At 39.0% G+C, this 14,319-nt stretch overlaps 1 protein-coding gene across 2 annotated transcripts in view; it reads right to left on the reverse strand.

Annotated features, from left to right (window-relative positions):
* Window positions 1-14,319, reverse strand: part of GPD2 (glycerol-3-phosphate dehydrogenase 2) — a 167,378-nt gene that overhangs the window by 102,203 nt on the left and 50,856 nt on the right. For both annotated transcript variants that reach the window (XM_075180846.1, XM_075180847.1), the window contains exon 7: window positions 2,948-3,112. In XM_075180846.1, the coding sequence (XP_075036947.1) occupies window positions 2,948-3,112 (165 nt within the window). The remainder of the gene's footprint in view (window positions 1-2,947; window positions 3,113-14,319) is intronic.

Below are 14,319 nucleotides of genomic sequence, written 5' to 3' on the forward strand. Positions count from 1 at the left end.
CTCTGTAAGGGTATATAGAATAACACAATGTCCAGCAGACCTATGTAAGGATATATAAAATAGCACAATGTCCCGCAGACCTATGTAAGGTATATAGAATAACACAATGTCCTGCAGATCTCTGTAAGGGTATATAGAATAACACAATGTCCAGCAGACCTATGTAAGGGTATATAGAATAGCACAATGTCCTGCAGACCTCTGTAAGGGTATATAGACTAACACAATGTCCAGCAGACCTATGTAAGGATATATAAAATAGCACAATGTCCCGCAGACCTATGTAAGGTATATAGAATAGCACAATGTCCTGCAGATCTCTGTAAGGGTATATAGAATAACACAATGTCCAGCAGACCTATGTAAGGGTATATAGATTAGCACAATGTCCTGCAGACCTATGTAAGGTATATAGAATAACACAATGTCCTGCAGACCTATGTAAGGTATATAGAATAGCACAATGTCCCGCAGACCTATGTAAGGTATATAGAATAGTACAATGTCCTGCAGACCTCTGTAAGGGTATATAGAATAGCACAATGTCCTGCAGACCTATGTAAGGTATATATAATAGTACAATGTCCTGCAGACCTCTGTAAGGGTATATAGAATAGTACAATGTCCTGCAGACCTCTGTAAGGTATATAGAAGAGTACAATGTCCTGCAGACCTCTGTAAGGGTATATAGAATAACACAATGTCCTGCAGACCTCTGTAAGGGTATATAGAATAGCACAATGTCCTGCAGACCTCTGTAAGGGTAGATAGAATAACACAATGTCCTGCAGACCTCTGTAAGGTATATAGAATAGCACAATGTCCTGCAGACCTCTGTAAGGGTATATAGAATAACACAATGTCCTGCAGACCTCTGTAAGGTATATAGAATAGCACAATGTCCTGCAGACCTCTGTAAGGGTATATAGAATAACACAATGTCCTGCAGACCTCTGTAAGGGTATATAGAATAGCACAATGTCCTGCAGACCTCTGTAAGGGTATATAGAATAGTACAATGTCCTGCAGACCTCTGTAAGGGTATATAGAATAGCACAATGTCCTTTAGACCTCTGTAAGGGTATATAGAATAGCACAATGTCCTGCAGACCTCTGTAAGGGTATATAGAATAGTACAATGTCCTGCAGACCTATGTAAGGTATATAGAATAGCACAATGTCCCGCAGACCTCTGTAAGGGTATATAGAATAGTACAATGTCCTGCAGACCTCTGTAAGGGTATATAGAATAGCACAATGTCCTGCAGACCTCTGTAAGGGTATATAGAATAGTACAATGTCCTGCAGACCTATGTAAGGTATATAGAATAGTACAATGTCCTGCAGACCTATGTAAGGTATATAGAATAACACAATGTCCCGCAGACCTCTGTAAGGGTATATAGAATAACACAATGTCCTGCAGACCTATGTAAGGTATATAGAATAGCACAATGTCCTGCAGACCTATGTAAGGTATATAGAATAGTACAATGTCCTGCAGACCTCTGTAAGGGTATATAGAATAGTACAATGTCCTGCAGACCTATGTAAGGGTATATAGAATAGTACAATGTCCTGCAGACCTATGTAAGGGTATATAGAATAGCACAATGTCCTGCAGACCTATGTAAGGGTATATAGAATAGCACAATGTCCTGCAGACCTCTGTAAGGGTACATAGAATAGTACAATGCCTGCAGACCTCTGTAAGGGTATATAGAATAGTACAATGTCCTGCAGACCTATGTAAGGGTATATATAATAGCACAATGTCCTGCAGACCTATGTAAGGGTATATAGAATAGCACAATGTCCTGCAGACCTCTGTAAGGGTACATAGAATAGCACAATGTCCTGCAGACCTCTGTAAGGTATATAGAATAGCACAATGTCCTGCAGACCTCTGTAAGGGTATATAGAATAGTACAATGTCCTGCAGACCTATGTAAGGGTATATAGAATAGTACAATGTCCAGCAGACCTATGTAAGGTATATAGAATAGCACAATGTCCCGCAGACCTCTGTAAGGGTATATAGAATAGCACAATGTCCTGCAGACCTCTGTAAGGGTACATAGAATAGTACAATGCCTGCAGACCTCTGTAAGGGTATATAGAATAGTACAATGTCCTGCAGACCTATGTAAGGGTATATATAATAGCACAATGTCCTGCAGACCTATGTAAGGGTATATAGAATAGCACAATGTCCTGCAGACCTCTGTAAGGGTACATAGAATAGCACAATGTCCTGCAGACCTCTGTAAGGTATATAGAATAGCACAATGTCCTGCAGACCTCTGTAAGGGTATATAGAATAGTACAATGTCCTGCAGACCTATGTAAGGGTATATAGAATAGTACAATGTCCAGCAGACCTATGTAAGGTATATAGAATAGCACAATGTCCCGCAGACCTCTGTAAGGGTATATAGAATAACACAATGTCCTGCAGACCTCTGTAAGGGTATATAGAATAGTACAATGTCCTGCAGACCTCTGTAAGGGTATATAGAATAGTACAATGTCCCGCAGACCTATGTAAGGGTATATAGAATAGTACAATGTCCCGCAGACCTCTGTAAGGGTATATAGAATAACACAATGTCATGTCTATGGTTATTTAAAGAAACATATTATTCTACAGATGTCTAGAGCTGACGTAGGAACTTTGGCCTTGCTGGGACTTATAGTTCTAGAGAAGCTGAAAGGCCAATGGGTGCTGAAACCTGCTTTAGAAAAATTGAAATACTAATAATTTTACAGATTTCGTGTTTACGAACGGGAGTTCTGAAAAAATAGGATTAGAAATTCACCCAGAATCTTTATTGAGACCGTAAATAAAATAACATCTGAACATTCTGAAAAAAGACCCCAGCAAACTCCATGAATGAGTTAATTATCAGAACAAGGCTGTCTGTACAGAGGGCTACAAGTCACATACCTGTTAGAACGTCTCTGCAACGTGCGCCACAGACGCGCTCTATGCCGCTCTCCGGATCTGTCTTCTTCAGCAAGCCCACCACTTCAGTGTAATTGGCTGTGGCAGCCCCGTACCTGGCAGCAGTGAGAGCGATGGCAAGGTTCATTCGAGCATCATTGTGCTGTCCTGCAGCAGAGGCCAGAATTAAAGGAAGGACATGAGTCACCTCAAGCCACTGACTTGTGGTATCGAAGTGTGTCAGAACCAATCCGTCACATCTGTCCCTGTCACACTGAATATACGTGATGGCTGGCTAGATCTCACCACAATTATTTAAAAAATACATTGTCTCTTCCACATCACAGCCTTAACCTGCTGTACGATTTAACGCTACCACATGGCCTATTTACATGAAGGCCTAATGAAGCTATTAATACATTTCACAATATAACTAATAGGATTAATTTATTGAACACCCATTAATGAATTTATACAAAGAGGATAGTAAACACAACTATATAAATCACTAAACATATGATAAACAATGTAATTGTAGCCTTAAGAATGGGATAATTAACAACTCTTGTCGGCACATACACCACAGTCAATAATAATAATTAATTTGTTTTGGCGTGCGATATAATTAGTGAACACATACACTAGATGTAAACAAAATTTTACGTATTAATTGACTATACAATTAATTAGCCAACAAAAGAATGTTACTGCAATAATAATGAACTGTATATAATCAATAAGTAAACGACTGAATTCAAACGGAATGTTACTTCAATATTAACAAACTATATATAATCAACTGGTACAGAAATAAATGGAAATGACATTGTATCAATGGACTACATAACAAATTATCAAAGAAAATAAATGAAAACAGATTTAATTTTAATATTAATATATTAATAAGTAAATATATAGATTCAAACTAAATTTTACTTTGATAATTATGCACTGTACAAAGTAATAGTGTGCAATACAGCTTATGTACAATAGAATTGTACACTCAAGTTGCTAAATTGACATCAAACTTTTTTTTTCTATTTAAACCATTTTAGAATAAAGAGGATAGAGGTTAAAAAAAAATGTTCAATATTTTCAAATACAGGCATCACATTGGCATTAGATTAATCATCTTCCCTAAAAAGTTACATCCCATAAAACTTGCCTTAAAGAAATCTCATCACATTCCTAGGTCCGGGGAACTATGTGGTTTGAGTAATTAATTTCGGGATTACTTGATCAGTGGTAACAACAGATAAAATCTCAGGATGAGAGCACTGATACTACCACAAAAATACGAAATGAGACGATGTGTGAATAATGGGTGCTGTTGTTGATATATGCAGCCGGTGTCCCAAATCCTTAATATAACATTGATTATGTAAAATATCTAGCGTATGATCTGTCTGCAGTGGTTGGGACCAGTACACAAGTAATCTGTCTATGGCAAAAGGGCAAATAGAGGGATCAATGTTTCAGTGGGTCACCTGTCTGCTCCTCTCAGTGTCCTGTCGCGGACACATTTTAATCAATAACGAGAAGTGATTTCCGCCTATTTACTTAGATTGTGCAGTTTTTCTTGCACTTGAGTACAACAGGAGAACGAATTTAAAAAAAAAAAGAAGAACATGAATGATTCATACAGGACATAATACATTTGCTCGCATTTAGATAATTGTATATGATATAACAAGATTTTTTTTTATTTTTTGTTTTTAAAAAGTGAAGCTTTATGGTGCCAAGCTTGGACTTGACAACACTAATAACCCTTTGGGTGCTGGTGCCTTTCACAAAGGCAATTCGAGTTTGTTTCACTATATATAAAGCTGCTGATGTACATTTGTTTCCATGCTGTAGTTTTTTAAAGCCACCTTTTCATAAATAATGGGCCTGATAAATTAAGTCACAAAAAACTAACGTAATGTGCACTTTTTTAAAAAAAACAAACAAAAAAAAAACAACAACAAAAAACTGCAAGTAATTTGGACACACGCGCGTGTTCCAATTCAACTACAAGCAGATCTGAAGATGCTTAATGCTTGAATCGGAGGCTGATGTGTGCTTACTGTACATAGACTATGTCATACTTGCCAACTCTCCCGGAATGTCCGGGAGACTCCCGAAATTCGGGGAGGTCTCCCAGACTCCCAGGAGAGCAGGCAAGTATCCCGCATACAGCAACTTGCTGTCAAAATGACGCGATTCGCGGTGAATCGCGTCATTTTGGCCCCGACCCATGACATAAATGCCATTTTGTCGCTATTAACCGCGCCCTAACCCATCCGCCCTCCAACCATGTCCCCCTGCCCGGGATCTCCCGGGATGAAGTTTTAAAAGGTTGGCAAGTATGGACTATGTACATACGCTCCTTGCCCTCATTGTTCCTCCCTTTCAAAGTTAGGCTGCCGGAAGGATCATTTACATGAACTGCGCTCTTTGGCGAATGTTTCGGTTTCGATCATACGCAGAGAGAAAAAAGCCAAATACGCCATGGAAATAGACTTATGTTTCTTAATGAATCAGGCTCAACGTGTTTACTTTAAAAGAATAAAGTTGAACCCTGGGAAAATATATTTATATTATTTACCATAAAGAAAATTAAAAAAATAATTACATTTTGTAGAGCATCTGGTTACAAAAGGTTCAGGCAACTTGTGTCCCTCTGTCTGTGGAGAAATACCAAGTTCCTGCAATCGCTGCCAGCCACTTGCTGGGACTTGTAGTTCCACAATAGATGAAGAGCTTACCATTATGCTACTCTTTCAGTTTAATTGGATACTTCTCTTCTTTTTGGGAGATCCAAAGTACAAGTGGGAGTGTGTGTGTGTGGGGGGGATTATGTGATTTGTGACAATATGGCCTCACGTCAAATCTCGTCAAACTTTACATATATCAAGGCCCTTTTCAGTAAAAATGATAAGGATATGTTTTATGTATGTTTGCTGTGAGATCTGCTTTAACAATTGGTAAAATATAGCATACTTGCCAACTCTCCCGGAATGTCCAGGAGACTCCCGAAATTCGGGTCGGTCTCACGGACGCCCGGGAGAGCTGGCAAATCTCCCGCATCCAGCTACTGGCACCCCAAAATGATGCGATTCGCAGTTAATCGTGTCACATTGGCCCCGCCCCCCACGACAAAACGGCATTTCCGTTGCCAAAATGTCGCGTTTGGTCACGCCCCGCCCCCTCCCGTCCTACAGTCACGCCTCTCTCCAGGAAATAGGTTAGAGAAAGTAGGCAAGTATGAAATATAGGTAAGCACCAATTTCAGGATTCTGTACCAGATTTTTCCCAAAGCCTAAGGGTTTTGCCAATCCAAATCCAAAATTGTAATACTCTGCAGGTTATTGCACTTAAAAGCTGAAATGGCAAAACCATTTTTTGTTTGTCAATTAAACCCTACTTACTTAAATTTAAAATGCAAAACTAAGATTTTCAGTATTTGGCTGAATATTTTGTATTCATCTTTTGCTGAAACGGTTATGAAATAGTTACATATTAGGAAGCAATTAGGTACTGAAGATAAGAGCGAGCCAAATAAGGTCAATAGTGCTAAGATTTACTATAGTTAAAATAAGTACCAAAAAAAGCACTGGAAAAGTTATCACACTGTGTCCTGTATGCTGAAAATATTGTTCCTTACAGACACAATACACTATCTCAGATTACAGAGCAGCCAGACTATTCTCCCACAATTGTTCTTGTAGTTTTGTGTGTGTGGGTGTGTGCAATGTATGACACACAGACACAGCACCGATTACATCTGTCAGGTTCAGTCAGAACTTAGATCTTATTCTGGGAGAAAGTGAAACAGATCACATGTTTATTCCACGAAAGGGCTCGGCTGCAATAACATGAGACAATAGCAAGATTTAACCTGTTCAGTGCAGTCTGATATTACTTACTGAGCACCAAACTCTATGAGTGTTGCTCAAATATTCATAACGGTTGGATTACGGATCACAGATACCTATACAATGCAGACTACAGCATTACTCTAAATCAAATCTATAGGTAAAGTTGCGTAAATCAGGGACGGAACACTACGATTCTGGGCACGTAGGAAAATTTGAATGGAAAGCCCATTTAGGATTCATAGCGTACGTTCTGTCTGACAGATGATTTTAACCGGATGGTATATATATATTTGTAATTTGGGAGTTTAGTGGTCCTTTAAGACTAACTAATAAATAAATATATATATATATATATATATATATATATATATATATATATATATATATATATATATATACACACATATATATATATATATATATATATATATATATATATATATATATATATATATTACAAAAACTTGCCCACTCTCCTGTGATACTTACGAATTTCGGGTAGTTCCCGAACCCCAGGAGAACGGGCCTTTCTCTTGGATCCCACCCACATCCTAGAAAAGTGGGTGGGACGGGGGCCACAGTGACACAATTCGTGGCATTGTGGCCCAGCCCTCCATAGCGCAATGACGCGATTGCGGAACTTTTCCGCGGGGGTGTGGGGCCAAAATGATACAATTTGCAGTGCTACATCCTCTTGAGGTGAGATGTGTAAGATTGACAAGTATGATTTATAAACGAGTTGTCCACCTTCAGATCACTTTCATTTATTTCCTTGTACAAGCAACTGTATTTAACACAGCTCTTTATCCTTCAGGCTCCCCTCTGTGTTCTTACAGCCATGTAGTTTTATCATCAGGTATTAGGTCGTTTTGTTTTGTTTTTTTGTTGGTGCCCATAGAGCAGCTTTGTTCCTGATTATATAAATACATGGCTGAAAAGTACTGAAAGAAAAAGCAATGTACTTAGTAAACTCTGCTGTGGTGCATATCCAAGAGAATAAATTAAAAAGTCAAGTAAAGGTGGCAGCATACTGCGTAAAACTGCAGAATTAAACATTGCCATTGATCTCACTACAGCAAACGAGCAGATTTTATATTTCTGTATATTCTTATATTACACCTACACTCAGTATAACAATACTTTTTCCCTTGCCCTGGCCTTTTTGCAGGAGAAGAAGAATCTTTAAATTTCCGTCTGAATGTCTGGGGCTGTAATGACACTATTTTGTTTTAAATTTCTCAGTATTCTTTTTACTTTTGTTCTGTGTTTCCTTGCAGATTGGAACCAGGGTATAGGCTGGCCTTTAAAAGTTTCTGCTTCCTTTGTCTAGTGGCTGTGGCACCCCCCCCCCTGAATCCTTTGGAGTCTTCACTTTTGGGGGCACCGCAGACCCAGGCTGGAGGAGGGAAGAGGTTATACGGCATAGTGGCGTATAAATACAGGAGGTCAGGAGCCATAGGCAAACCGAGGGGGGTTTCCTAATGTCTGGAAAAACCCCCTCCCAGCATGGGGCACTGTATGCTTGAGGTGGCTTGCCCCGTGTATATGATTAGGATAGGAATTGTCTGTGTATATGATGTGGATAGGAAGAGTTGGAGAGCAGCCAAGCACTGTCTAAAATTATAGTCACGCCCCCATGCATGCTGGTCACGCCCACTGGCACTGTAGCTTGGAAACCCCTCTCTACAAATCTTGCGTTTGCCCCCGGGAGCAATGGGGGAGTGAGCACTTTCTAAAAAATACTACCACCTGTAGGACAGTACTGCTGGATCCGACCGGAGGAGAGACATTATAACAAAGAAATACAAGTGTTTATATAAACATTTATTGTTATTTAAAGGTGCAATCATCATCAGTTATTTGTTAGCTGCCACAAACTCTGCATTGCTGGAGATTCAGAGTTACACATTGTAAAACATACAACCACACATAAAAAGAGAACAAGTACAGTCCAGGTAGACGAAGGAGGCGCAGACGTGAGACGGAGTCTAGAGAGGACCCTGCTCGTGAGAGCTTACAGACTAGAGGACTGCAATCCCGTCTAAGTACATTTATTGATTGCAATGAGTGAAAACGCTACTTTTACACACAGACAAAGACCTGGCTAGCAAAGTTTACAGAAGACTGTCGTCCTGTTCCAAAGAGAGACGGAAGAAGAGATTGCATGCGTTATTATTTTATTACTTAATATGTACTACTAATTCATAGATCTTAAAATGTGTGACTGTTGTTAGATAAAACGTATATCTAACTTGGATTTCCATATTCATTATATATAATCATAATGCCTACTTCTTGAACTCATTTAATCACCTACATAAAATATGAAATAAATACATAGGGGCATATTCAATTGTTGAATATCCCCGCGGTGTTAAAACTATTACCATAATAACGGTAATAGTAAGTTGGATTTCAGCTCGCGGCTCAGAGAGCTGAAATCCATCAAGAAAACTACCGTAATAACGTTTTTACGCGCACTATTACCGTAACAACGGTAATATTGCGCGGAGCGCGAGATTTTCGCATTTCCGCCAACAATTGAATATGCCCCATTATGTCTTTTGTATATGGAAAAAAAAATCTCTGTTCCAACAAAAAAAAACGATTTGCTGGAAAACAAATTTCCAGATTTAGTAAAATCCATTCAGACCAATAAGCATTTGTGCAATTTAGTCCTTTATGTAACCCCTCTGCGGCAAGCAGAGGACAGGCATGATTTTAAAGTGTTGCCTACAGGCAACGGTCATTGTTTCACCCGACATAATAATCCCGAGAATGCAGAGTTTCTCTAGGAACTAAAGCTAAGCAAAATTGCTGCAAAATTTCATGCAAATTGAATTTCACAGAGGAAGAGGCAAAGTTCTGTCAATAGAATGTTAAGAGTTCCACGTTCTATGGAATGTCATCCTACAGTGTACTTGTAAATTACTATTTTGCAGAATTTATAGGAATTAGAGCTGGGGCAGACATTTCTTTCTGCTGTGTGGTGATGGTGGAGGAACACGAAAGGACAAATTTCACTGCCAAAATAAGGCAAATATTTCACGGAACAGTTATGAAAACGTCATTTATCTCTACTAGAAACTAGTGACGTTACTGTCTCACCCCTCAGTGAAGACACTTGTTCCTAGTGAACATCGATCCAGCCCACGGACAGCTTCTTCCATTGTGCAAAGCCAACATGCGCGCGGTAAGCTGCTCTGGCAAGCAAGGTGTTAAACAGGGATACGCAGAGAAGTGGCTCTGGGTCGGCATTCGCTCTCCTTGCATCACTGACTGATTTGAGAACTGGTTACTGGAAGTAATTTATCTTCATCTGTCCTTGAACAGTTTCAGATCTGGCAGCAGTTCAACAGGTAGATATTTAGAGCTACTGATTTTGTCGTGGAATTGATGTTAACAGACACCTGAATACATTTCTGAGTCAATGTCGTGTGTGCGCTCCACTTGACCGTACCGTGATATGGGAGGCATGGTAAGATTACAGAGCGGCTAAACAATAACACAATACAGGATAAATTATAATACAACAAAAACGCTTATACTGAAGCTGTAAATAAGATCCATTTCAAAGTCAAAGATAACAACTAGGGTTAAAAAAATGCTAGTAAAAACACTGATTTTGGGTAAGGTGCTTAAGTCCATGTTTTTGTTTTGTTTTTCCCCATCAGCAAAGAAAAATAAACTAAGGGAATAAGACAAAAAACAATGGGTGAAGAATAATGTATTGTGAGAATAATCAAACTGTATTGTGCTATGTGACCGTAGGGGTCAAGCTACAGAATGTTTTGCATGAAAGGTGTGGCTAGTGGACAGGGAGGGGCCTAGGGTCCCAATGGTTGTCAGCCTCCAATTGTGTAAATACTGAATTATACTGAATTACTAAATAAATGTTGTTTGTGTCATAGGCAGGCATTTTCTAACAAATAAATTTGTCAATTTTAACCTTTTATTATTCAGCGCTACTACGCCACCACAGGAACACTAAGCGAAAAGCGTTAAGAGAAATGTGTTTAAAAAATACATTTGTTTCTGTTCTTTGCTGATGAGGAATGTCCAGGCCTGCAGACAATTGGTCCTGATGTGACAGAGAAACGGAAACTAAAGTGGGAAGAGTGAGTTGTTGCAATGCAATACAAAAGAGAATTTTGTTGCTGAATATTTTTGCTCTGCCTGGTAAAGGAATAGTAACCCGAATCTACAAGTTGGTTTATATAAAAGAGCGACTCAAAATAAAGTGACAGAGAGTGTGTTTTAGTGTGTGCGCGTGTTCCTTCATTTGGAAACCAGTTGTGAAGAAAGGTCTGAAAATCAGAAAGAAAAGTGTAAAAAAGAAAAAGAAAGAAGGAAAGACAAAGGCCAAAATTGACAAACATGATCACCAAGTGCCCACTTCCACCCTGCAGTCACTGTGAGGAGCACTTTTGAACAATATAGTCAGAAGCTGGCAATGTAAGGCAATAATAACTGTGTAAATGTAATATATGTGAACTTAGGCATGGCACTCCAAATTATGGGAAATAAAACCCTTACTCAGAGTCCCAGGTTTTTCACCTATTCGTTTCCGTACTTTGTGGCGCACTTTTACTTGTTAGAGGCAACTTCCAAATGCAGAGAGGGGGACCAAGCACAGAGCCGTTATGTCAGTTGTTTTTTTTCTCCATATTGCACAGGAATTAAAAAAAAACACAGCTAACGCTCTGGATATAACAGTTAAGCAATGAGACAGCTAAATGACCATCTACCTTGGCCCTAAGATTTTTAAATAAATGAAAGTATTTTTTTTTTAATACATGCATTCAATTGTTAGCGAGTTTTTTTTTTCCCCCGCCGCATAAAAAAAACCCAAAAAAAACGTGGGTTTTTGATGGCAATAGCGACGATTTTTTGAGTTAGCGCAGCGGGAAAACTTGTGCAATTCAATTGAAAAAGAGGGAAGGCTGCCCCCGCGCGTTAAAAATTGTGTTTGCGAGATTTTAGGGGAGTGAAGGGGAGTTTTAATGCGGTCATGTATAACACAAAAAAAAGGTTTTGCATACATTTCCATACATTAGATTGCATTACACATTGATAATATCTACATTACAGTACTTTCTTTAGCATATTTTTTTAATTGAACTATTTTTTAGCATAGTAGTAAAACACATTACTACATTCATATTTGTAACAAAAACTTACATAAATATATAATTAGTGATTTTATTTTTTTTAATGTTTTTTTTTCTATTTCATTATTTTTTCACAAGAAAATCAACTTACACAAGTTAGGCATTAGTGATAAACATAAGTTTAACTTTTTTCCACATTATTACATGATATCAAATACTTTTCTGAGGTTTTCTATTTTTAACACACCCCAAGGAGGTGCGAGATAAAACAGCATATTTGCCTGTTTTACCCGCCTCGTTAAAAAACAATTAAATGGCTTTTAACGCGGCTGCCTCTCGCACACCCTATACTTTCAATAGACCTACTGAAACGTTAGAGGACCGTTTCATGAAAAAAAACATAGCGTTCAAAATGGAATTGAATTGCGGGTAAAGTTAACCCGTTTGAAAATGATAAAAAAAAAAACACCGTTAAAATGACTTAACCTGGTTAAAAAAAAAAAAAACTTGCTGACAATTGAATAATCCCCATTAGCTTTTTTAAATTCCATTCCAGAATAGATCACTGCTTGCAAAAAAAACCAAAACTGGATGCATCATCTTACAGAGAAACTATAAACTTCTATCCTCATTTGTGTCTTCAAAATACATTTTTACACAGGTGATTGACACCTCTGCAATCTGCAGCTGCAAAATCACATCTACAAGTCACCTATATATTGCCCGTTAGTTTACCTATAAAATACAGGCAAACAAACTAAACAGCAACAACAATGAAACATAATACATAGGATCTGTATCAGCCTCATACTGCAAAATTCCTATTACATATAATAAATAAACCTTTCATGTAGAAAATAAATAGATATAATTACTTTTTTTTCTATTTTGTTATCTTTGGAACAGTGTATCAAGGATAATGGGAGAAACAATGGTATAGAGGAAAAAAAAAAAAAAAAAAAAATGTCAGTCATCCATTCAAACCACAAATTTAACCCTTTTATTACTTGAGTGACCCGGAACCCATTACTGTCCCTTTTGGCAGAGAAGGGTCAAGTACACAGAATCCAACATTTCCATAAAAATATATATAATTTAGTCATTGCTGAAGTGGTGAATAAATAGTCAAATCCAGCCAGTCAGAAAGGAACAAAAAAAAAAAACCCCAGTATGATATGTGGCTCCCTTGAGGTAAATGTAGTTCATAGTCCTGCCCCCGCCCCAACCTCAGTCATAATCTCCAATTCCTGGAGGTAGGAAAAGCACTGGAGTGAGGAAAATTCTGCAGCAGGACATAATGATACAAAATGACAGGGACAATAATGACAATGAATTTCATGTCTCGAAGTCATGAGCCGGGAATGCCTGACTGGGCTGACTTATACAATTAAATTGTTACAGGTACAGCAGGAGATTCAGTTTATCGTCTGTAGGCTTTTGGGAGCGCTGCCACGGCACAGAGCGGCTGAGGAACATACAAGATGTGGTTTTGTTAGAAACATATGTTAATAAAAAGCCGTGAATGTGCCTTTAGTTTGGCAGCCGCGACAGAAATACCAGATGCAATACAACTGGGTGCTGCAAGTGTAACGTTAAACAAGGCGGGCAGCAATTCAGGAGAAAATAAATAAAAACAACATGCTGGTCTTATTCATTCAGCGTTCTGGAGAGATGGAAGGAAAAGGGATTTTATTTCATTTTCCCCACTACCAGCAGGGTTCCCCCAAGGAATACCAAAGTTTAAATACCAGTTATCCAATTTGAAAATACATCATGTAACATTGTCCACACTTTGGTAGAATTTGATGTATTATTGTTCTGTGGTATCATCCAATAGTTATTCAGCAATGTTCTCTGTTGTTACATATGCTGAGAAGACAGGAAGTCTGGTGTGCACAGAGAAAATACATTCACCATTATTTTAAAGCATAACCTGTCACTATGCGACTTAGGGTCCTCCTTACCCTATACCATTTATTTTATTATACTTATACCCCACGGTCTGAGCGGGACACCAGTATGAGGTGTAGCGGGCTCCTGGCCCTGGGGAGAGGGAGGACTAGCAGGCACCTGACCATGGGGCGGGGGAGGACTAGCGGGCACCTGGCCCTGGGAAGGACTAGCGGGCACCTGGCCCTGGGGAGGGGGAGGACTTGCGGACAACTGGCCCTGGGGAGGGGGAGGACTAGCGGGCAACTGGCCCTGGGTAGGACTAGCGGGCACCTGGCCCTGGGGAGGGGGAGGACTAGCGGGCACCTGGCCCTGATGTCAGTCTCAATTTTGAGGGACTGTCCAGCGATGTCAGGAGTTTGTTCCGATCGCAGGGACAGTCAGAAGGTAAGTCCCGTTTCTTCTTGTAAACTGGGAAACACATGCACCCAATTTGCCCATGCTAGTGGATATG

The sequence above is a fragment of the Mixophyes fleayi genome, chromosome 7, assembly GCF_038048845.1.
Source record: "Mixophyes fleayi isolate aMixFle1 chromosome 7, aMixFle1.hap1, whole genome shotgun sequence".
In the NCBI taxonomy this organism is placed as follows: Eukaryota; Metazoa; Chordata; class Amphibia; order Anura; family Limnodynastidae; genus Mixophyes; species Mixophyes fleayi.